This window comes from Hemibagrus wyckioides, linkage group LG14 (assembly GCF_019097595.1).
Source record: "Hemibagrus wyckioides isolate EC202008001 linkage group LG14, SWU_Hwy_1.0, whole genome shotgun sequence".
NCBI classification, from domain to species: Eukaryota; Metazoa; Chordata; class Actinopteri; order Siluriformes; family Bagridae; genus Hemibagrus; species Hemibagrus wyckioides.
This window is the reverse complement of record NC_080723.1, coordinates 6,232,501-6,256,600: the sequence shown is the minus strand read 5'-3', so window position 1 is coordinate 6,256,600 and position 24,100 is coordinate 6,232,501. Positions and strand designations below refer to the sequence as shown.

Genomic DNA, 24,100 nt, shown 5'->3' with positions numbered 1-24,100 from the left:
CAGTATAAAATTACAGGCAGCTAATATTTCCATTTCAATATAAGTCTTTAAAAAAATATATTGTTGTCAGAGATTTTTAGTAATGTTTCCAATTTCACTTTCACATCTCAAAATATTTTTTGTTTTTTAATAGTCCAGGCTTACGTTATCTACACCTTATTGGAAGTATAATTGACATTTGTGTGTTGAAGAATTGTTCAAGAAAGAAATGTGATGCATCAGAGCAGTATAATATTTTTCTGCCCATATTCTCAGTTCTTTTTCCTTTCACTTTTTTCATCTGCTCCTTAAGCCTGATTTGATTAAGCGGATGCATATTCAGACATTCGCATACTTTTTAGGCATCTAACTGATGTTGCAAATGTCTGAGCTCTGTGGAAATGAGCCTCAGTGTTCTGAGCTTTAGAAAATTGCAATTCATCGTAAGGTAAAACACTATTATGTTTCAAATCAGCTTGCTCCTAAGAAAAGCACTGTGGCTCAAGGATACAGGTTCATTTAGCACTGGAGTTGAAGTTAGTTGTCCTTTGCTTAAATGCACGTAGTAGTGTGTGCTTTATCTGCTTGAATGCACCTAGTAGCATGTGCTTTATCTGAAGGGTACAGTGAAACTTTTAGATACTAAAAGACATTTATGGTTCATTTAGTGCTGGAGTGCAGCAGGTTAGTTGTCCTTTGTTTGAATTCACCTAGTAGTGTGTGCTTTATAAGATGGGGTGTTTGTGGGCCCCTGTCAAGGTCCATTCTATTTAAGTTGAACATAATAATTTATATACGTGAACAGTTTCTTCTCAGGGATCACTAAGAAATATAATAATAAAAATGCTTTTCAATCACAATTGATAATCTCCTGAATAAACCTTTTTTAGTGCAGTTAGTGCAGTTAGTGTTAAAAAAATAGTGCACAAAGATTTCAAGACAATGTTCTGTTACATCAGTGTTACCTAAAAATAAATTAAAAAAAAAAAAACCATTAAATAATTTCAGTGAAATCTCTTTGAAGCAGTTTATTCTATTATTTTATTAAATTATATTGTTTTAGGGATAAAATAAAATAAGGAAAATTTAACTTAATAATTCATTTTTATTTCTAGTTATTTATTTATTTATTTTTATTTTTTTCTTTCCCCTTTCCTTTCTCTGTTTATCTTCTTTTGTAAAGCTGCTTTGAGACAATGTCCACTGTAAAAGGCACTATACAAATAAATTGAATTGAATTATTTGAAATATTTTTATTATGTATTATTTTAAAATAAACATATGAAACTGTTATATTTTAATTAAATATAATTTTTTTTTAACTTATGAAGCAGTTTATTTTATTATTCCAATTACTGAGGGCACAGGAGGCAATTGAGTTCATCCTAGAAATTTGTTTTGCTGTTTTACATGAAAGTAACATAAAATTGCTTCTTTTATGAACTAAGAAACCAACTGAAAAAGGTCTATGCATAATGATGTTCATGGGAAAATTTGGGTTAGTATAAATACATTTATCCACCCCTCCACACTAAGCAGTTGAGGCTTAAGGGCCTTACTTAAGGGCCCAGGAATGGCAGCTTGGTGGTGCTGGGCCTTATGTGTTTTATTCATCAGCATTTAAAATGTTGGATTTCTGATCAGAAGGTTGTGAGTTCAAATCCCAGCACCACCGAGCTGTCACTGCTGGACCCTTCAGCAAAGCCCTTATCCCTGCTCAGTGTCTATAGATAGACTGATATATACATAGTTTTTTCAAACTTACGGGATTTTCATTAATACCACATTTTTGTGTAAATGCTCCTACTAATGATTTACAAAGAAATGAGTGTATCCACAGTGAGCCATAGTGTTTTCATGTTTGTGCCAAAAAAGAGCCTTTGACATTTCATTTTGATGAATCGTTTGCACTGCAGTAGGTCAACCATTCAACATCAATATTTTTATAAGTAGTAGTAGTACAGAGTGTGAGGACACCGAAACCAGCCACTGGTATCGTAGGCTGGCTGAACAACGTCTCAAATAAATGAGACTCCCACAGTTGGCTAGTGTGGGTCTGATGCCATCCTGCTCACCCTGTGAGCACAGACAGTTTTCTTGAACTCCAGAACATGGATGGCTGTGTTGTCATTGAGGTTCCTTAGAACAGGACAATTAATTTTTTTGTATGACATAAGCCGTTTATCTGAGCATGTGGAAGTTAAAAAACACAGTGAATACCCAGTCTAAACTGTCACTTCCCTCATAAATTATAACATCATGGCATAAGGTCAAATTTTAAATCTATCTGATGGCGCATGGAAGTTGTCTCCTGTGTGTAATTCTCTGAATGTGTGTATTTTCAGGCGGCAGCTGGAAACATTATTAATATGTTGTGGCAGCTGATGGAGAATGGCCTCGAGGAATTAAAGCTCCTACAAACGGTTCTTGTACTGCTTACCACCAACACAGTAGTACATGATGAAGTCCTCTCAAAGGTACCATGCATATAGAAAACACACCTATCTTAATCACAAGACTGTGTTACCAAAATACTAAAATGTTCACATATTTCGTAACATGATTGAGTCTTTCATAGTTATCACCGTATTCTGCCTGGACTGTGAATCAGACATTCTGTCCAGTTTAAATTCAAGATGTTTGGGTGACTTCGGAGCCTCTATTTTTTTATCTTTACGCTTCTTACAAGTTCTGTCAGTATTCCTTGATTTCCTCATTTGGTTAAAGATCCAGCATGAAGAAATTGGACGTTTTTTTTTTTTTTTGCAGATTGATCGACTATTAAACCAGACAAATTAACACCACCACACTGAGATCAGATTGTAGAAGTCATCCCCTCAGCATGGTGGTGTAGTGCGGCCAGTCGTTATCTGTCTTGATAAGAGAGACTAATTAGATTTCTAAATGGAATTGATTGCTTTGATCGTTTTGGAATTCACACAGATAATTCCAGTTTTAATTGACCTCTTAGCAATCAATGTAATCAAGCAAAGAAATCGTTTTCTAGCATACCAGGGACTGTATCGTAGAGTTCCTCATGTTCCTTGTCTCCTGTTTTACTTCCAGGCCATCGTGCTGTGCTTCCGTCTTCACTTCACTAAAGACAACATCACCAACAACACGGCAGCAGCTACAGTCAGGCAGGTCGTCACCGTGGTGTTCGAAAGGATGGTCGCCGAGGATGAGAAATATAAAGGTATTTGAGAAATGTAGAAGAACCGGATGTACTTTTTTGTACTTCATCATCTTTAAATGTAGAGACCTATCTTTGCTGGTGGCCAGCCATTGTAACATTCTGACAGTCCGAGCTTGATAAAGAAATATGGCACAGTATGATATAGCTGATGTAGTAACTAAAGCAGGATCTTTCACCCAGCACAACTGAGCAAAAGCTTAATCAGTTTCAAGCAAGTGGCTGGACTATTCCACAGTGTACTAGCTTAATTCAAGAGCTCTTGTGCACCTTGAAGAGGGCACTGAAGCTGCAACGTGATAATAGCCTGCAAAGGCAGATGTATAAGCCTGAGGCACAGACACTGGTACAGGCAGTAAGATGAAGTTTTCCATGTCAATCTATGCAGCATACACAGGAATATAAGTAGCAAAACTGACTTGCCAGATAAGTTGCATTACAAAAAATATAGACAGGCTGTATAAAAATATAGACAGGACTAGAATGTGCATGCAAACATTCCATTCTCTAGCTAGTCTATGACATTAGCATGATCCTGGCACAGGATTTTTAAAAAAAATGTGGTTTTATTTATCTTTGTATCTTATATACTCATATTCCATGCCTTCATAATGCTATCATCAATCACCGTTAGCTAAAGGTTACATTGGAGGGTTGTATGATTTGCACAAGCCTTGTCCTTCCTGACAATCCAGAATATAAGGAAGTAGAGCACAAGATTGCATATGTAAACATGGTTCTATGACTGAGTGAAGGACACCCAAGCCTCCTGAAATACACAGCTTGACAGAAGGACAAGCGTGACCTTGCAGGGACCTTTTCTAGGCTTCTCATGTGAGGTCACAAGGTGGTAACTTTGCTGCTGCAATGAATTCTTTTCTAGTGCATATTCTTTAACATGCATAATATTCTCCTGACTTGATGGTCACAGGTCTGTAAGCTGACCGTCTTTATTTTTTAATCAATCTAATATAAATCAGACAGGTTTTATATTTACTATAAAATGATCCATTTTGAAAACAATAAAATTTTGCTGTCCATACCAATGACCCTATGCCTTCTTATTGTTTTGTTCTATTTGTAAGTTTTTTTAATTAAAGTTTTAATGGGGCGGTGGACACTTTATTTACAAAAACTTTGAGTCAGTGGAATTTCTCTGGTTAAGATATTGTATTACTGATCGGAAGGTTGTGAGTTCAAATCCCAGCACCATCAAGCTGCCACTGCTGAGACCTTGAGCAAGACCCTTAACCAGTTGTTTAAATGACATACATTAAAGATAAAAACATAAATTTTTAATTTGCATTTCTTTCTATTTCTTAGTTCACACCCTGTGTCATTACTTTTGTTTGTCTTTCCTATCAGGCATGGCAGAGCAGCCTCCCGTTATTCAAGCTAACAGTAACCGCAGGTCTGTGAGCACCCTCAGACCAAGTGCTAAAGATGCCTACATGCTATTTCAGGTACTGATATAACAGTCACACACAATTTCATCATCTTGCTTTGGTCAAGCTGTCTCTCCTTTATATAAGTGCTTTATCGATGGGATCATTAGATTCTGGGGATCATATTTGCAGTTAAAGCCAGACATATTAGAAAAGCTAAAAGAGAATTCTATCAGGAAACTCTCTGGTTGTAAATAATTGTCAGTATGCTGTGATAGAGGATGTGCCATATGCAAGTTCTGCTTCACTTATCGTTCATTCTTATGAAACAGGATTTGTGCCAGTTGGTGAACGCTGATGCCCCCTACTGGTTGGTGGGAATGACAGAGATGACTCGGACATTTGGGCTAGAACTTCTGGAGTCTGTTTTAAATGATTTCCCTGGAGTTTTTCTACAAGTAAGCAAATGCATCCTGTTAAACCTGGTTTCGAACCTGGTTTCTTAAACATTTTTGTAATGGCATTGTGTGTTTTTTTTTTTTGGTTTTTGTTTTACTTAATTTACATACACAATTTTTTTTTTCATCCCATATGAGTGTAATCACTTTTGTAACAATATGCCCTCTCCCTGCTCAGCACCAGGAGTTCAGCTTCCTGCTGAAGGAGCGTGTGTGTCCTCTGGTGATCAAGCTTTTTTCACCCAACATTAAGTTCCGCCAGGGCAGCAGCAGTAGCGCTGCATCACCTGCCCCAGTGGAGAAACCCTATTTTCCCATTTGCATGCGCCTGCTGCGGGTCGTCTCTGTACTGATCAAACATTTCTACAGCTTGCTGGTGAGTAACGTCTCCACTTTACATTACGTTACATTTCCACACGACTTTATGTAACAGCATGGCCAAAGGACTGGCACTTGCTGTCACGCCAGTACAGATGCTTTGAAGCAGATTTCCTGGTACTCTTGGTACCCCTGGTACTCTTCTTGATCTAATAGCAAATGTATTATTTATTATTGTACAGGTGACTGAGTGTGAGATCTTCCTGTCTTTACTGGTGAAGTTCCTGGATGGTGAGAAGCCTCAGTGGCTCCGAGCTGTGGCTGTGGAGTCAGTACACAGGCTTTGTGTGCAGCCATATTTACTGCGGTGAGACCCAACATACAGAGGCCTTTTTTTTTAAAAAAAAAAGTCCCTATGTCTCAAGTATGATTTTTGTGATGATCATTTGTGCATGTCTACTCTGGCTCTTATATGTTCACTGTATGTGTCTCTGTGCTATGTGTAGGTCTTTTTGCCAGTCCTATGACATGAAGCCGCACTCTACCAAAGTATTCAGAGACATCGTCAATGCACTCGGTTCTTTCATCCAATCTCTTTTCATTGTACCCAGCATAGGAAATGTCTCTGCTAACACACCCGCAGGTCTCTCTTTCACTCTCTCTTTCTCTCTTTCTCTCTCTCTCTCTCTCTCTCACACACACACACACACACACATTGGAACTTTATAAAGAACGGCATCTATTAGTGCTTAATTCATAACTGATTTAATTTCTTTCCTTATATGTTTTTTGCTCTCTCTCTTTCCTTATTCCTTTTCCCTGCATACTCTCTCTTCCGTCTGATTCTTCATTGCTTCCTCTCAGGTGGTTCAGTATCGGGCCCCCAGGCTTCAGCTCAGGGAGGTCCAGGCACAACAGGTGGCCCTGGAGGTCTCAGCACCCAGGCTGCATTCGAGTACCGTGGCATGTGGATCCCCCTAATGAGCGTCAGCGTGCAGGGCAGCGCCAAGGCCACATAGTCAGTAACTTTTACATTCCAACACTCAATCCTAATATTAAAAACACACATGCCTTCATAAGGTTTCAGCTCTTAAATTGTTAGAATAGAATAGTTTATGCAATATTATTTAAAAGTTAGAAATACACTAAATCAAAATATGTAGCTTGGGATTTTCACTGAGCATTTACTTGGCTCTTCTACACTAGTCTGGAGATGTTGGATAAAGTAGAACCACCTTCCATCCCTGAGGGCTATGCGATGTCTGTGGCATTTAGTGCCCTGCTCGACCTTGTACGAAGCATCACCTCTATTATCGAGAAAGAATTGGCCAAGGAGGAAGAGGAGGCTGCTGCCAGAGAAGAGGAGGAGCTTCGTGCCCCACCACAGAGTGAAGGGAATCCTCAGGATCCACGTGAGCTATTGCTGATCTTTTATTCAAGACTTTTTGAACTAGTATGAAATATTAAATCGTTTGCTTTATATAAAATAAAAGGATTTATACCGGTAAACCTGATACCCAAGCCCCAGTAGTTGGCTGAAGAATCAGCTAACCTTTTAGCTGTGAGCAGTTAAGGAATGACATTTAAGTATCTTCAGTTTGAAGGTGCCAGAATGGAACTGACTTTGTTGTCAAAGAACAAGTTATATTGCTGGAATGGTTTGAGATTAGGCACAAGCTCAAGCTCTGGCAACGTCTTGAGAGAAAAATACTACCAACATCTAAATCCAATTCGAATAACTGCAATTTAATAGCTATCTAATTATTTTAAAATGATGTCTATTTACTGCACATGGCTGCACACTTGTGATATATATATATATATATATATGTGTATATATATATGTGTATATATATATACACACACTATATTGCCAAAAGTATTCGCGCACCCATCTAAATAATCAGAATCAGGTGTTCCAATCACTTCCATGGCCACAGGTGTATAAAATCAAGCACCTAGGCATGCAGACTGTTTTTACAAACATTTGTGAAAGAATGGGTCGCTCTCAGGAGCTCAGTGAATTCCAGCGTGGAACTGTGATAGGATGCCACCTGTGCAACAAATCCAGTCGTGAAATTTCCTCGCTCCTGAATATTCCACAGTCAACTGTCAGCTGTATTATAAGAACGTGGAAGTGTTTGGGAATGACAGCAACTCAGCCACGAAGTGGTAGGCCACGTAAACTGACGGAGCGGGGTCAGCGGATGCTGAGGTGCATAGTGCGAAGAGGTCGCCAACTTTCTGCAGAGTCAATCGCTACAGACCTCCAAACTTCATGTGGCCTTCAGATTAGCTCAAGAACAGTGTGCAGAGAGCTTCATGGAATGGGTTTCCATGGCCGAGGAGCTGCATCCAAGCCATACATCACCAAGTGCAATGCAAAGCGTCGGATGCAGTGGTGTAAAGCACGCCGCCACTGGACTCTAGAGCAGTGGAGACGCGTTCTCTGGAGTGACGAATCGCGCTTCTCCATCTGGCAATCTGATGGATGAGTCTGGGTTTGGCGGTTGCCAGGAGAACGGTACTTGTCTGACTGCATTGTGCCAAGTGTAAAGTTTGGTGGAGGGGGGATTATGGTGTGGGGTTGTTTTTCAGGAGCTGGGCTTGGCCCCTTAGTTCCAGTGAAAGGAACTCTGAATGCTTCAGCATACCAAGACATTTTGGACAATTCCATGCTCCCAACTTTGTGGGAACAGTTTGGAGCTGGCCCCTTCCTCTTCCAACATGACTGTGCACCAGTGCACAAAGCAAGGTCCATAAAGACATGGATGACAGAGTCTGGTGTGGATGAACTTGACTGGCCTGCACAGAGTCCTGACCTCAACCGGATAGAACACCTTTGGGATGAATTAGAGCGGAGACTGAGAGCCAGGCCTTCTCGTCCAACATCAGTGTGTGACCTCACAAATGTGCTTCTGGAAGAATGGTCAAAAATTCCCATAAACACACTCCTAAACCTTGTGGATGGCCTTCCCAGAAGAGTTGAAGCTGTTATAGCTGCAAAGGGTGGACCAACGTCATATTGAACCCTATGGATTAGGAATGGGATGTCACTTAAGTTCATATGCGAGTCAAGGCAGGTGAGCGAATACTTTTGCAATATAGCAATATAGTGCAATATAGTGTGTGTGTATATATGTATATATATATATATATATATATATATATATATATATATATATATATATATATATATATACACACTGGGCAGTGTTTATATTTTTTTGAAACTGAGGTGCAGTCATATATGTGTGTTTGTTACAGAACCCCAACAGGTATGGGAAGAGATGGTGAGTGCGTGCTGGTGTGGTCTACTAGCAGCTCTTTCTCTTCTGCTAGATGCAAGGTAAGTGGAGCCTTCCTGCAGATGCTATTCAGCGAGACTGCCAGATCCAAAGCTGAGATAATCATTTTCTAATGTCTGTGTGTGCATGGTAAAGTACGGATGAGACAGCCACAGAGAACATCTTAAAGGCTGAATTGACTATGGCGTCTTTGTGTGGTCGTCTTGGCCTCGTGACCCCTCGAGATGCCTTCATCACTGCTATCTGTAAAGCCTCTCTTCCCCCACATTACGCTCTTACGGTACTCACCAGCAACGCAGCTAGCCTCTCCAACAAAAGTGAGTCATTCTGTATGGGCTAGTTGGTATTCACAGGTTGGTGGGTGTTTGGAGCCTTTTGGAATGCATGTGGTGTGTGTGTGTGTTGTAGCATACTCTATTCAAGGCCAGAATGTGCAAATCATCAGTCCATCCAGTGAGTCTCATCAGCAGGTGGTGGCTGTGGGACAACCGCTTAGTGCACAACCCCAGGGCACTGTGGTGGTAAGACAAAAATACAGCCAAAACAACAGAGGACTGATTTGTATGAATTTGTATGCTTCTTTTTTTATACTGAATAATCTGACTCTCTGTTTCTTTCTGTGTTAGCTCACAGCCAAAAACATCCAGTGTATGCGGACTCTATTGAATCTAGCTCATTGTCATGGTGCTGTGTTGGGGACCTCTTGGCAGCTAGTACTTGCTACCCTGCAGGTAATAACACACCCATTTGCACATCCTTCTTTCTAGCCAGTTCCCTGATTGATTTTGTTTGCATACAGCTGGTGTGTAACCCTGGAGCAAATTTTACAACACCTCTTTATACTCTATTTAAAAAAAATCCAAACAAGCCCAGTGCTTTTTGCAGAATTGGAATGCTGTGTATGCACATATGGGCATGTTGTGAGTATGTGGACTACAGACAAGTTGTTCATTAACTTCGAGGCACTTGCATGCCATTTTATTTTAGCACACATTCATTATTTATGCAAAAAAACTGCCGCATTGGCACCAAACCTCATAGTTCAGTGCCTCAGGGCTATGAGCCATAGTGACATTGATTTATTACCTTGCAGCAATGCTGCGATAAATAAGTATCTTTGTTTGTTCCATACAAATCTCTCCTGTTTTTCCTCAGCACCTGGTATGGATTTTGGGTCTGAAGCCGGGGGTCGGCGGAGCACTGAAGCCTGGGAGAGCAGTGGAGGGTCCCAGCACTGTATGTTTAATGTCCTTTAGTCAAATCCATCTTTTTACACACAGATAATCCTCTACCAGCATTTATTTCTTTTACAGGTTCTAACAACTGCTGTAATGACAGACCTTCCAATCATCTCCAACATCCTCTCCAGACTCTTTGAAAGCTCCCAGTAAGTTTTGCATCATGTTGCACATCACTCACTGAAGGATTATTGCTGTATTAAACAGTTTTGTGCATGCAGGTATCTGGATGATGTCTCTCTTCATCATCTGATTAATGCCTTGTGTTCCCTGTCCATGGAAGCTATGGAGATGGCTTACGGCAATAACAAGGTGTGTTAACGGTCATGTCTGAAGCTCTTGAGTTCACAACCATGCTAGCAAGTCCAGACCTGATAACCATTAAAGCATTTTTTTGCCATAGTACTGTATTAGTATCAAAGTTCTGTCAAAATTCTATGAACTAACAAGTTGCGACAATATGTTAGTTATGTAGACATATGTATTTGCCATGATTACAGCGATAACTGGTGTCTCTTATTTATAACACATACTGCATGGTCCAGCAGTCAATACCAAGAGGACCATGCTGATGCTTAAAACATTTTTCCTTACTAGTACGACTTTATTTTGAATAACTGTTGAGTCCTCAGAAATCGCTTTTCAAGTGAGAAATAGTCTTCACTCTCAGGAAAACAGGCACTAAATTGCACAGGCACAATTTCAGCTTTCCATCCAAGCGTGGTGGTCTTGGGCCGTTTTCACAGCATTGTGAAAGTAATTCAATCCTGGATTGATCGAATTGCACAAAGTGAACCACCATGGCATTTTGGGATGCAGGCTTGATTTTTCTGTAGCTGCCAAAGTGATCATTGAGGCATAGAATTACAGCTAGAAATGTGGACCAATAAACAAAAAGAAAAAAGAAGATAATTGAAGGATGCGGCAGACAAAGTTTTGAAAACCTATCATTTCTATAATTATCTAGTAGTGCAATGAGGCTGAGCGCTTTCTCTGTGCTCAGGTAATTTTTATGTTTGTAATCTTTTTTCCGTTATAATATTTCGGATCATAGACTAATATCACACTTCAAGTATGCATGTTTACACCGATCATGCATAAATTATGACTACCTTCTTAATATTGTGTTGGTCCCCCTTTTGCTGGCAAAACAGCCCTGACCCATCATGCACTGTGTGTTCTGAAACCTTTCTATCAGAACCAGCATTAACTTCTTCAGCAATCTGAGCAACAGTAGCTCGGATCACACGGGCCAGCCTTCACTCCCCACGTGCATCAGTGAGTCTTGGCCGCCAATGACCCTGTCACCGGTTCACCACTGTTCCTTCCTTGGACCACTCTTGATAGATACTGACCCCTGCAGAACGGGAACACCCCACAAGAGCTGCAGTTTTGGAGATGCTCTGATCCAGTCATATAGCCATCACAATTTGGCCCTTCGTCAAACTCGCTCAAATCCTTACGCTTGCCCATTTTTCCTGCTTCTAACACATCAACTTTGAGGACAAAATGTTCACCTGCTGCCTAATATATCCCACCCACTAACAGGTGCCATGATGAGGAGATCATCAGTGTTATTCACTTCACCTCTCAGTGGTCATAATGTTATGACTGATCGATGTATATTTCATTATTAAAGACATTTATTTAAGAGCAATAATATTTGCACCCGTTCAAAACAGAGGAGGAGTAAAAAGTGTCTCTACATTTTCTATTATAATGAATATAAAGTTACCAGACAGTTTTGGCAAACAGCATTCTTTCAAACATGTTATGAGAAAAGTTAGTCTAACATAGAGGCTATCTTGTTAAAAGATTTTCATCATAACAAAACCTCATACAGGACTATTAACGGTCAGCTCTCGGTGAAGGTCAGGATATTTGTCATTTCCAAGGGAGGCAAAATATGTCTACATCTCGCTCCTTGAGAAGCAGGAGGCACGAAAGTAAACCAGGTGGATTTGCCTCAGCCATGCTTTTATCGTGTTATTCTGTTTGTGCTGCTGTGATTCACCAAGGGAAAAGAGCCCCACCATATAGAAATAAAGAGGTTTAAAAAAAACTGTTTTTCAGGGTTTTAGAAATTGCTGCATTGTGCAACCCTAGTCACAGCAAAAGATATTCAGATCTAATTTTGCTGAGGGTTTTGTGAATTGTGAAACAGATGAGTAAAGTTTTTGAGATCAACCAAAAAATCTTTCTACCTCATTATTATGTATATTTCTTTCTTTCTGGATGTCTAATTATTTTACATATTAGGTGTGTATTTACATATGATGCATGATGTTTGAAGATTTGTAATGCTTTTTCACTTCTGGTCAACAGGAGCCATCTCTGTTTGCAGTAGCTAAGCTGTTGGAGACGGGCCTGGTGAATATGGACCGCATAGAAATCTTATGGAGACCTCTTACTGCACACCTTTTAGAGGTAGCTGGAGAAAGCCACTGGCTGCAAACTTAACTTTTTAAAAAAAAACAAAAAAAAAAACTTGTCTTTGATTATTGACTAATGGATCATTTCTGACTTAAGAGCACTCCGGAATTTTGGACCCTTCAAGAGAACGGCAAAAAAAAAAAATGAACATTGCATACAATCATTAAGAATTTATACTCAGACGTTTGGAGATATATTTTGTATTACCTCTTTTTACTTTTTAGCTAATATTTTTGCTTGGTTTTCATGACGGGTGACAATTCTGGTGTTGAGTGTAGAATAAGGATGCTGTTGTGTTATGCCACACATCATCATCTTAATCTCCTCTCTCTGCTTGTAGTCTCATGTGCCTTTCTCTAACCAAAACCCCCTCTGTAGTCTTGTGTTCTAAGACAGAATACTCGTTTTGGTGTCGTACTTTTCATATATTTCTGTTTTTCTGTTATTTCTCTCAATCTGTCTGTCTCTGTCTCATCTCTCTCTTCTTGCATCATGTCTATTTTGCAGAAGGTAAGTTCCTAATCTCCTATTTTCACTTATATACACATCATTCTTGAATGTTTCTTTTAATAGGACCTTCCAAGCTAAACACATTGGAATTAAATGCATGGGCCAAACCAATAACGTTGTAAAATAATATAGCCAACATTTTCTGGTTTAGGCTATTTAACTACAGCCTCAATACTTGTGAAATATTAATCACATGAATCAGACAATCCACAAACCGCAAGTCCGTTCTACTTGCTTGTTTTTCCTGAGTACTGGGTGTCTCTTGATCTATACCTGACCTCTATGCTTATTATTCTTGGGATCAGACTTCTTATTCTTTGACTGGGTTTATTTTGTGGCACTCCAGATCATTTTTTTTTTATTGAAAGCTTTTATATTTTAAGACATACTAGATTATGCTTGGCATGTTTCTTTTTTCCTGTCAGTACTCTATTGCCTGCTCTTTGATCGTTTCTGTGGTCTGTACCATATTTAGTTCCGAGTCAGATTTGAAGTCAACAGATTCTTTTTGCTCTATTTGTCTGCATTACATACATATGTGTATATTATACTGGTGTACCATAACATTATATACACATTTACCATCTCATCATTTGAATGCATTTGAAGAGTACCTTTATCCTTTTGTTTCTGTCAGGTATGCCAGCACCCTAACACACGTATGAGGGAGTGGGGAGCTGAAGCAGTCACGTCTCTGATCAAAGCTGGCCTTGCTTATAAACATGACCCCCCTCTTTCACAGAACCAGGTATTTACATTTTCATGGAAAACCTTCTTATGAATATTCTCAATGATATCTACAGACAGATGACAATGGAAAATCCAAATATAAGGTTTCCCGACAACCTTAGTAAAACTCTTCGAGACGGTAAAACAGGGTTACCGTGCTTTGATATAGATTCTACAAATCTCTGGAGTGATGCTCTTGTAATAAACACCATTCTTCCAAAAGATATTCCCTCATTTGTTGCTTCTATGATGGTGGTGGAAAGTGCTGTCTAAAACACTTTCAGTGTAAAACCTCTCAGGTGTTCTGTTGAGATCTGGTGACTAGGAAGGCCATAACATATAATTTGCATTGTTGTCATGCTCATCAAGCCATGCAGTGGTGCATTATCTTTCTGGAAGAGCCCTCTCCGATCAGAATGGAAACCCTTCATCATAGGATAGTAGCAATCTTTTCCCTGCACACAGGCTCCAAATGTCATGGTTGGGATTTATCCTTTAGTGGTGGCCGTGTGTCAGTATTTCATCTACATTTTATTTGTGAAGAGATGCTGTTTATTCCTAATTGTAGATAAAAATGCAATATTGTGACAGGGCAAAAACAAAAGTTGGGGGACAAAAATGTATTAGTCTGTAGCTTATATGAAGCATGGGATTTCAAATAGAAAACGGAAAGAATTCACTCCTTCTGTATAAGTTTGGCATATAATATATATATCTAGCTATTGCACTGTTATTAACTTGCTTAATATTTATATAATGCTGGCTTGCTAATTATCCAACATTAGATAGCTAATATTGTAAAGATTGTATTACTTAGTTTGACAAATACACTATGTTGCCAAATGTTTTGGAACATCCCTCCAAATCATTGAATTCAGGTGTTGTTTTTCAGGGGTTGGGCTCGGACCCTTAGTTTCAGTGAAAAGAACTCTTAGTGCTTCAGCATATCAAGATATTTTGGACAATTTCATGCTCCCAACTTTGTAGGAACAGTTTGGGGATCACAACTTCCTGTTCCAACATGACTGCACACCAGTGCACAAAGCAAGGTCTATAAGACATGGATGAGTGAATTTGGTGTGGAGGAACTTGACTGGCCTGCACAGAGTCCTGACCTCAACCTGATACAACACCTTTGGGATGAATTATAGTGGAGACTCTGAGCCATTACAAAACTCTGGTGTCTGCCTTTACTTGCACAAGAATTTAATATGGAGTTGGCCCAACCAAGAGTCTAGAATCCACTAGAAGCGCATTTGTGAGGTCAGGCACTGATGTTGGACGAAAAGATTTGGCTCACAGTCTCCGCTCTAATTCATCACAAAGGTGTTCTGTCGGGTTGAGGTCAGGACTGTGTGAAGTTCCTCCACACCAAACTCTTTCATCTGTCTTTATGGACCTTGCTTTGTGCACTGGTGTACAGTCATGTTGGAACAGGAAGGAGTCATCCCCAAACTGTTCCCACAAAGTTGGGAGCATGAAATTGTCCAAAATGTCTTGGTATACTGAAGCATTAAGAGTTCCTTTCACTGGAACTAAGGGGCCAAGCCCGACCCCCGAAAACCAATCCCTGAATTCAGTGATTTGGAGGGGTGTCCCAAAACTTTTGGCAACATAAGTGTATCATCTACGATACTATAATATGTGTGACTACATAGTAATCATTGGTTTTATTTGAGAACTTTCTCCATGCACATATTTTCAACTAAATATTTACTTTTGTTAGTTTATTTCTTGAAGACTGCACAAATTTTACATACTCATCCTAAATTAAACCCTGAAAGTAGAACATTCCCCATTTATGATTCCTTTTTTGAGTCCTGTGCAGCTTCCCAATGGAAATCTGTTGTTTGTAAGATGTAGCTGAAATGTGCCATACTCCTGATCAGATTAACTTTGCTGAGCAATGCCTCTTGTGTCTAAGGGAATGCAAAGCATACCTGCAAAATCAATATGGTGTGACTGATCTGTAGACCAGTGCTTATGGGTTATTTCATCACTGAACTCTCAACTGGGCATTCATTTTATAAATAAGAATTTATCTTGCCTCTCCATCTTTATCCCATCTCCATCTCTGTCATCTCTGACAGTCTTATCAAACTTCTGTCATTTTCAGACAGTGCATGATCATTTGACTACAATTTCCAACCGTATTTACTGATCTCTTTCTCCCAGAATAGTGCCTGTTTAGAATAGCTTCTGCAGTTCGTCTGCTCATTAACAAAACACTCGCTTAGATTCAAATCGATTGTTTTCCTCTTGTTATCTTAATCCGAAATCACGGTCAACTGAGCCTGCTCAGTGTTTTTTATACATGCCACTGTGCATGCAAAATTTTTCTAAATCTTGTTTCAGGCATTATACCTATTTATTAACATCTTCCCGTTTGAAAGCATTATGTGGTGATTTTCCTTTAATTTGTCACTCTGAGAAAAAACTGAGAACAAACAATGCACAAAACACAAATCATAGGTCACTAACCAACTGACCTCTTTCAACAGGTCACTACCCAATTAACCAACTAACCTCTTTTAGGGCGTTTTACATTTAAAGCAATAAACTCAGTATTAGCTTTAATTTGTATTATAGTATTAATAGTATTTGCATTTTCTTGGATGGATTATGCATGCCTTGATCTAGTGGTTTTATATTCGCAGAGACTGCAGCTCTTGTTGCTGAACCCTCTGAAGGAGCTTTCAAATATCCTACACTCTGATATCAGGCAGAAGCAGCTTGAATGTGTGCTGCAGATTTTGCAGAGTCAAGGAGACAGCCTTGGCCCAGGATGGCCTCTAGTGTTGGGGGTCATCGGAGCCATTCGCAATGATCAAGGGTGAGACACGCACATGTAACCTCACTGTCCACTTTTTTATAGAAACTTCATGCAGTTATCTAATCAGCCAGTAATGCATTAGCAGTGCAATATGTAAAATCATGCAGATAGAAGTTAAGAGCTTCAGCAAACATCAAAATGAAGAAAAGTGTGATCTCTGTGACTTTAACAGTGGCATAGTTGTTGAAATTTCACACACAACAGTCTCTAGAGTTTACACAGAATGGTGTGGAAAAAAAGAACATTGAGTGAGCAACAGTTCTGTGGGTGGAAACTCCTTGTTGATAAGAAAGGTCAGAAGAAAATGTCTAGATTGTTTTGAGTAGCCAGGAAGGATATAGTAACTTGAATAAGCACTCTTTACAACTGTGGTGAGCAGAAAAGCATCTCGAGACACACAGCACGTCAAACCTCGAGGTAGATGAGCTACAACAGCAAAAAAAAAACAAAAAAAAACATCATGTTACATTCCTGATATCCAAGAACAGGACTCTGTGGCTATCATGGGCACAGAGACACCAAAACTGGACAGTTGAAGATTAGAAAGAGTGTTTATTTGGGATACTATAAACTTCCTGTCAACGAACAGTCCACCCATTCTCAACAAAGATGTTTCAGCATGCAGACCATGCACAGGATGTTTTTTGTTTCCAGTTGGAGTAAACCCCAGAAATTAGAGCCTGTTTTGTGTGAAAATTTCTCACTCAAACCAGCCCTATTCGCAGCAACAACCATAACTCGGCTCAAGTCACGGAAATCACACATTTTCTTCATTTTGATGGTTGATTTAAACATTAACTGAAGCTCCTGACTTGTACATGCATGGTTTTATGTATTTTTCTGATGCCATCTGATTAAATTACTAAATAACTGATTAGATAACTTCATGGTTGTGCAGGTGTTCCTAATAAAGTGGATGGTGAATCTCTCTAATGTTTGTACAAACAAGTTTATCTTGAAATTGTGTGATGCATCCTTAAGTTATCTTTGCTTTGGGTTCTAGTGAATCCTTAATCAGAACAGCTTTCCAGTGCCTGCAGCTGGTGGTGACAGACTTCCTTCCCACTATGCCTTGCACGTGCCTCCAGATTGTTGTTGATGTAGCTGGCAGCTTTGGTCTTCAAAACCAGGAACTGAACATTAGCCTGACCTCTATAGGACTGTTGGTGAGAATACTTCTACCATCTCCTACTTTTATAAACTGCTAAAAACAAGCAAAACATTTAAAATTTACTAGAATAAATGTGTGGTGGATTAAGCATCCATTAAGGGCCACATCTCTCCTTTATCCTTTCTTTAGTGGAACATCTCAGACTATTTCTTCCAAAGAGGAGAGAAAATTACAGAAGAGCTGGAGAGAGAGGAGGCCATTCTGATAAAACAGGCCCATGAAAAAGGGGAGCCTCTGAACAGACCCTTCCATCCTGCACCACCGTTTGACTGTCTGTGGTTGTGTCTTTATGCCAAACTGGGAGAGCTGTGTGTGGATCCTCGTCCAGCTGTCAGAAAAAGTGCAGGCCAAACAATGTTTTCAACAATCGCTGCTCATGGAACCCTGCTACAGCAACCCACATGGCACATTGTAGTGTGGAAGGTACCCTGTTGGCACCATGATGGAATATTTGTTACTCTTGTTGTAAGGTTTTTGGATGTTTTTGCAGCAGATATTCAGACCAGGACAAAATATGTCATAATTTTGCGTTTTTCTTCCTACATCAAGTACAGTCTTAAGTTGAAGACTACTGATGTGGAATAGATGGTCCATGCTTTATTGAAACTATTCTGTTGGTTATTAGTGTTCAAAATAGGTTAATATTTAAGAGACATATTACACCCATCACCACCGCAGTTAAAAATATTTAAAATATAATTTTAAGATTAGAAAACCCTTACAAACTCTATCTAAGGCTGTGCCTTTGAGGTTCTATGCTGTAACTTGCAGGTGCTTTTTCACTTACTGGACTGCGTGAGGAAGTCGTCCACTACTGCCGATAAGGAGAAGATCGAATCAGGGGGCGGAAACATCCTTATTCACCATTCACGTGACACTGCAGAGAAGCAGTGGGCGGAGACTTGGGTCCTGACCTTGGCCGGCGTAGCACGAATCTTCAACACAAGGAGATACCTACTGCAGCAACTAGGTGAGAAATGACAACTGAATTAAAGTTTCTTACGCCCAGAAATGTGTATATATTCAGTCTTCCCATTGATGAGAGGTGTGGACCAGTGGAAATTGGGTACAGATATTGCACAGATATGATGGATTTTGCCTTCATCCATCATGCATGTGCAAAACCAGCTTTGTACAGATTAGATACCTAATGCAGCTGCTGGGAAACTAAATGGCATCATACCAGTCACCATGAAGTTCTTCTAAAAGAACTGTATTTCATGTGAAGAAATTCTGAAAGCAGATATGGCATGTAATGAAATTAAATGTATCTACATATACATTTAGCTCTGAAAAGCAATAAACAGCAATGGACTGAACCAAATATATATTTGAAATGACCACACTTTTTCTTTAAATCAACATCACTGTCAATTTATAAGAAAACTGCACATACTTCATAAGAAAAATGAACAACAACAATAATCTGGAGAACTTGCCAAATTTTGTGTATCTCATTTGCTACAATATCTGCAAACCTGATCATCTTGCTGTTATAATAAGCTCCATTTTCCTTGGGAGGCTTTTTAATAGATTATGAAGTGTGACTCTGGAGATTTGAGATCATTCAGCTACAAGAGCATTGGTGAGATCAGACAATGATGTTGGATAAGAAGGTCTGGGGTGCAGTCAGTTTTCCAGTTCATCCCAAAGGTGAATATTGGGGTTGAGGTCAGGGCTCTGTGCCGAACACTCATTCTTCCACTCTAGCCTTGGCAAACCATGTCTTGATTGAACTTTGTCAGACATCCATCTTTGGCCATATAGTTTCTTACTTTAATTTTTTATAAACAAGCTCTAACATTTTGCGTGAGATTTTGAGTGCACAGTCCTGCACATCCACTAAAATCCCAGTTCTAATATAAGCATAATTTTTCCCCAGATCAGTGATGTGGATAAGATCACTGTATTTGTAGCTTTTCTTTGCCACTTTGTCTTATGTTTATTGAATATGCATTCTTTTGTCTCCTTTCCATCGAATGCTCACGTAGGTGATTTCTTCAAAGCATGGGAGGTGCTGTTGGACCACATCCAGTCTGCAGCTCTCAGCAAAAATAATGAAGTCTCTCTGGCTGCTCTCAAGAGTTTTCAGGAAATTCTCCAGCTAGTGACACCAGTTAAAGATGTGGAAAAACCTGATTCTTTGGGTTCCGTGGACCTTCCCCCTGTCCCCTTGGTGGACTCTCTCACATCCTCAGGCCCTGGAAGACCCCTGACCCGTTCAGACTCTCTAGCAGAGCGTCTGGCTCAGCGTTACAATTCCCAGCCTCAGCCTCCTCTTCCTGGGGAAGAGTTGGATGATTCTGCACTTTGGTGGTCAGCTTGGAGCACATGGTACCGAATGGGCACAGAGTGCACACGGCCTCCAAATGGCAGTGCTGATAAACTGGCATTTGTGCCAAGTCAGCCCTTTCTGACAGCATTGATCCAGATCTTCCCGGCTCTGTACCAGCACATAGCAGGTGGCTTTAGCATGGAGGATTTGCGGAAGCTGGGCGTTATTCTGCATGGAGCAGTGTCAGTACCCATCAGCTCAGACGCTTCACCGTTTATTCTGCCTTCCTACACGGAGGCAGTGCTCACCAGTCTGCAGGAGGCTGTTCTCACTGCACTCGATGTGTTACAGAAGGTGAGGAGTGCTTTATGCCGATATTGTGCCAGAACATTTAGACACGTCTTTTTTCTTAGCATTGCATTGACATAACTTGGTTATGTATGGGGGAGCTTAGTTAAACAGTAGTTTGGCATATTACAACTACTGAATGTTTGTATTTTATAATGTTGATTGAAATATTGTTGTAGTATATATATTAGCCTCTGTGTCGTGTGTTATTTCTGTACTAGGACAGTGTGGTATAATGTCAATATAATGTCTTAAATATTAGTAAGTTTCAGATGAAGAATACATGACCTGTAATCATTTTTCTATGGGAACTGTGTGTGTGTGTGTGTGTGTGTGAGAGAGAGAGAGAGAGAGAGAGAGAGAGAGAGAGAGTATGTATTAAGCTTTTAGTGATGACCAAATGGCCTCACTGTGTTAAAATTGTGTCCATTGACAATCATCTGGTCCTTAATTTTGACCACTAAACATTTCACTACAGGAACACAGTTGGTACAGAAGTGAGTGAGTGAGAGACAGAGAGAGAGAACATGTGTTATGCCTTTGGACCTTTGGAAAGGACCAAATGTCCATAAATTAATACAATAATGTCAACTGACACATTCATCTGATCCTCATTCTCTTGAAAACTTAAAGAGCTAAAATGTTGGCTCTAGCCTGACTTGCCCAAAGTTGGGTCTGGTGTAGGCATAGTCATTTTTGGCTAAAGTAATGTCTTTAGTTATTTCTATGGACAAAGATAGGACAACCTGTATAAGCATATGCCTGTACACATGCATACGTTTAAGTGTTATATTTTTCAGGCAATTTGTGTGGGCCCTGAGACCTTGCAGGTGATGTACCCTGCCATTTTTGAGCAGCTCCTGCAGTTTGTTGAGTTCTCCTGCAAGCCCCCACAATATGGCAAAATGGAAACCAAGCATGTGGCCAATGCTAAGTATAACCAGGTTAGTGTATTGTCCCCACACCATATGACTCTGTACTAATCTTGTACTGTACTCTGTACTAATCTTTCACAAAATAATTATTAATGCTTTTAATGGTGTAAATGTAAATCCACATCAGGAGTCTGTCCTGTAAAGATGCTTTGTGGTGCTGTATGGTAAATAATTTAAAATTGAACGAATATAAAAGGAACAAACCCATTTCTACAGTTTTGTTCAATATTTGTATTTTTCTGTTTGTTTTATGAATTGGCTTTTGAATGTGGATGACATTTTCTAACCAGGTTAATGGAACGGGTTACTGATTGGGACATTTTTATTTGTACTCACCTGAATGACTTTGAGACTTTAAAATCTCTCGTCAGGATATCATCTATGTCAAGGATGCAGAGTTTCCTTGTCATGTTCTCGGTCTCTGATTTTTATCCCATCGTCTTCTTCATTCTCTTCTCCATCCTTTTTTTTTTACAAAATAAAAATAAAAACTTTCTCTTGTTCTTTTAACACAGTCACTTATACTCTTGGCTTTTTCTTGGATTATTTTCTTAGCTTATGTACTTAACTCATGTACCCTTCTGTACAGGCTTTGGCTTTCACAATACTTTCATCATTTCACTCTGCAGTGTTTGCTCTGTCATTAATCTTTGCTGCCATGTGAAATGGTTAATATTTGACCAGTTTTCTCTCATTCTGTTTTTTTTTGTTTTTTGTTTTTTTATTCTTGTCATATGGATCCACTATAGATCCAACTGTTTGCACCGGTGAGTTTCTACCAGCCCTCTTTGTCCACTTTCAGTATAATGAAATTCAGTGGCACAACTTGTGACACAAGACTACTTCATCTTGTCTTTTTTGCCCCATTGCCATAGTTTACACTCATTCTTTATGTTCTTCCTTTACTTTACAAACATAGCTTGTGTGCAGTCTAAGCAACTCATAATATCTTAATGGGTTACTGTACAGCTCTGTCTTACTGTAGGGTGGTGTATTATATGATTTTGTTGTGTTTGTGTGTGTGTCTGTCTATATGCTTTGCTTTTATCAATGTCAGGCTTTTTTGTTGGATTTTGTTCTCGTCACAAGGACAAAATAAATTTATTTTTTTGTTGATCTATTCCCATACATTTCTCCATGTCTTTTATAGGCTGAGTGGGTTGCCTTAAACTATGTGCCGTTTGCCGAGAGATCTCTGGAGGTGGTAGTAGACCTGTATCATAAAACTGCTTGTCACAAAGCTGTTATCACTGAGAAAGTCTTAGAGAGCATCATTAAGGTAATTATGTTTATTTATGCACAAATTACCTCACAGTCGCTTGTTACTGTTCTGGTGTTCACAACCGTTTGGCCAGCTAAATGCAGAATTCTGTGTGTAATTGTTACTGTAGACCCTGAGGATGCCGTTAGGACTGAAGTACGCATGTCCTGCTGAAAGTACGTGGAAGCTTTCGGTCTCCTCTCTGCTCAAAGTTCTATCCATCGGCCTTCCAGTTGCCCGGCAACATGCCTCCTCAGGCAAATTTGACACCATGTGGCCCGAGCTGGCGAATGCCTTTGAGGACTTCCTCTTCACTAAAAGGTATATATGCAGCCACTGTGTGTAGATTGCACACAGCATGACATTTTCTTTTTTTAAACTAATGATGTGTCCTAATAAAATGAAACTGAATTTCTTACCAAGAAAAAAAATAATAATTGCGCTCGTGATTTAATAAAATCAAAACCTGGCAACATTTTTTTGTCTTTAGTACACCTCCGGATAATCTGTCCATTCAAGAGTTCCAGAAAAATGAAGCCATCGATGTTGAGGTAAGATTTAAAATTTTCGTTTAAAATCTGAATTAAAATTTTCATTTATTTGATTTTCATCAATAATTCTTTATTGTAGTTCTTTAAACATCAGACAAATACTTATGTATTCAATTTACATTTCATAAGAACACACCTAATATTTCATATCCATGTCATGTATTTTGCATTGTTCATTTTTTTTAAGGGAGATACACACACACACACACACACACACACACACACACACACACACACACACACATATATATATATATATATAATATATATATAATATATATATATATATGTGTGTGTATATGTATGTATGTATGTATGTATGTATGTATATATATATATAAAATGTGTGTGTGTGTATATATATATATACACACTACCGCTCAAAAGTTTGGGATCACTTTCATATTTCAGCTTGATTTCAGCTATAGAGGAAGACTCCCATCAGCCAATCCATCTTGTGGGGGATGCTCCAGGAAGCATGTTTGTTTTTTTTTTTTGATGAAGGCAAAGTTTGAAGAAAACATTCATCATTTCTATGAAAATCATTATTTCTAACTCTGAGTGTCAGCATGTCCTGTTCTTTTGCTATATTTTATTCAGAGTGATCTCAAACTTTTGAGCGATAGTGTGTATATATATATATATATATATATATATACACATATACATATATATACATATATACATATATACACACACACACACAGCTGAGTGGTTTAGTAGCATTCTGGTTTCATTGATTGCGGTGTGGGTTTTTTTGTGTGTGGTGTTTTGTCCACAAGGTGGTGCAGCTGATCAGTACAGAGATTTTGCCATATGCCAATTTCCTCCCCAAAGAGTTTGTAGGTCAGGTCATGACCATGCTCAACAGAGGGTCCATCCATTCTCAGCCCTCTTCCTTTACAGGTAGAGGATAAATTAGACACAGTGTTTGGAATATATTTATCTCTGCATATATACATATTCTGTCGGTATGTGAGCTGTAGCAAACAATAATAATAATCAAGCCATTTTCAGTGGCTTTTTATTATAGTATTATTATACCAACAGAGTTAGTAGCCTGTCTAATTGGTCTCTGTCTATGCTGCTATTGTTTAATATTGTCATATCATTATGTTTAATGCTATATACAGTGCGGTAAACTCCGCTTGTTCTGTGGTGGTTATAGAAGCAGA

General features: G+C 39.2%; 1 protein-coding gene across 4 annotated transcripts in view; it reads left to right on the top strand.

The window, feature by feature from the left end:
- mon2 (MON2 homolog, regulator of endosome-to-Golgi trafficking) overlaps positions 1-24,100 on the top strand; it is a 33,876-nt gene that overhangs the window by 8,068 nt on the left and 1,708 nt on the right. For 2 of the 4 annotated variants that reach the window (XM_058408241.1, XM_058408239.1), the window contains exons 4-33: positions 2,325-2,456; positions 3,046-3,175; positions 4,538-4,635; positions 4,890-5,015; positions 5,194-5,391; positions 5,576-5,700; positions 5,840-5,976; positions 6,198-6,351; positions 6,540-6,745; positions 8,601-8,682; positions 8,777-8,958; positions 9,050-9,162; positions 9,268-9,372; positions 9,797-9,877; positions 9,955-10,028; positions 10,101-10,191; positions 12,205-12,306; positions 13,460-13,570; positions 16,209-16,384; positions 17,388-17,550; positions 17,685-17,978; positions 18,327-18,525; positions 19,547-20,184; positions 20,979-21,122; positions 21,863-21,880; positions 22,264-22,392; positions 22,505-22,695; positions 22,865-22,925; positions 23,708-23,831; positions 24,094-24,100. The exon at positions 24,094-24,100 is cut by the window's right edge and continues 201 nt beyond it. In XM_058408241.1, coding sequence (XP_058264224.1) covers positions 2,325-2,456; positions 3,046-3,175; positions 4,538-4,635; positions 4,890-5,015; positions 5,194-5,391; positions 5,576-5,700; positions 5,840-5,976; positions 6,198-6,351; positions 6,540-6,745; positions 8,601-8,682; positions 8,777-8,958; positions 9,050-9,162; positions 9,268-9,372; positions 9,797-9,877; positions 9,955-10,028; positions 10,101-10,191; positions 12,205-12,306; positions 13,460-13,570; positions 16,209-16,384; positions 17,388-17,550; positions 17,685-17,978; positions 18,327-18,525; positions 19,547-20,184; positions 20,979-21,122; positions 21,863-21,880; positions 22,264-22,392; positions 22,505-22,695; positions 22,865-22,925; positions 23,708-23,831; positions 24,094-24,100 — 4,391 coding nt within the window. The remainder of the gene's footprint in view (positions 1-2,324; positions 2,457-3,045; positions 3,176-4,537; positions 4,636-4,889; positions 5,016-5,193; positions 5,392-5,575; positions 5,701-5,839; positions 5,977-6,197; positions 6,352-6,539; positions 6,746-8,600; positions 8,683-8,776; positions 8,959-9,049; positions 9,163-9,267; positions 9,373-9,796; positions 9,878-9,954; positions 10,029-10,100; positions 10,192-12,204; positions 12,307-13,459; positions 13,571-16,208; positions 16,385-17,387; positions 17,551-17,684; positions 17,979-18,326; positions 18,526-19,546; positions 20,185-20,978; positions 21,123-21,862; positions 21,881-22,263; positions 22,393-22,504; positions 22,696-22,864; positions 22,926-23,707; positions 23,832-24,093) is intronic. The other 2 variants (XM_058408240.1, XM_058408242.1) reach the window with 1 other exon arrangement.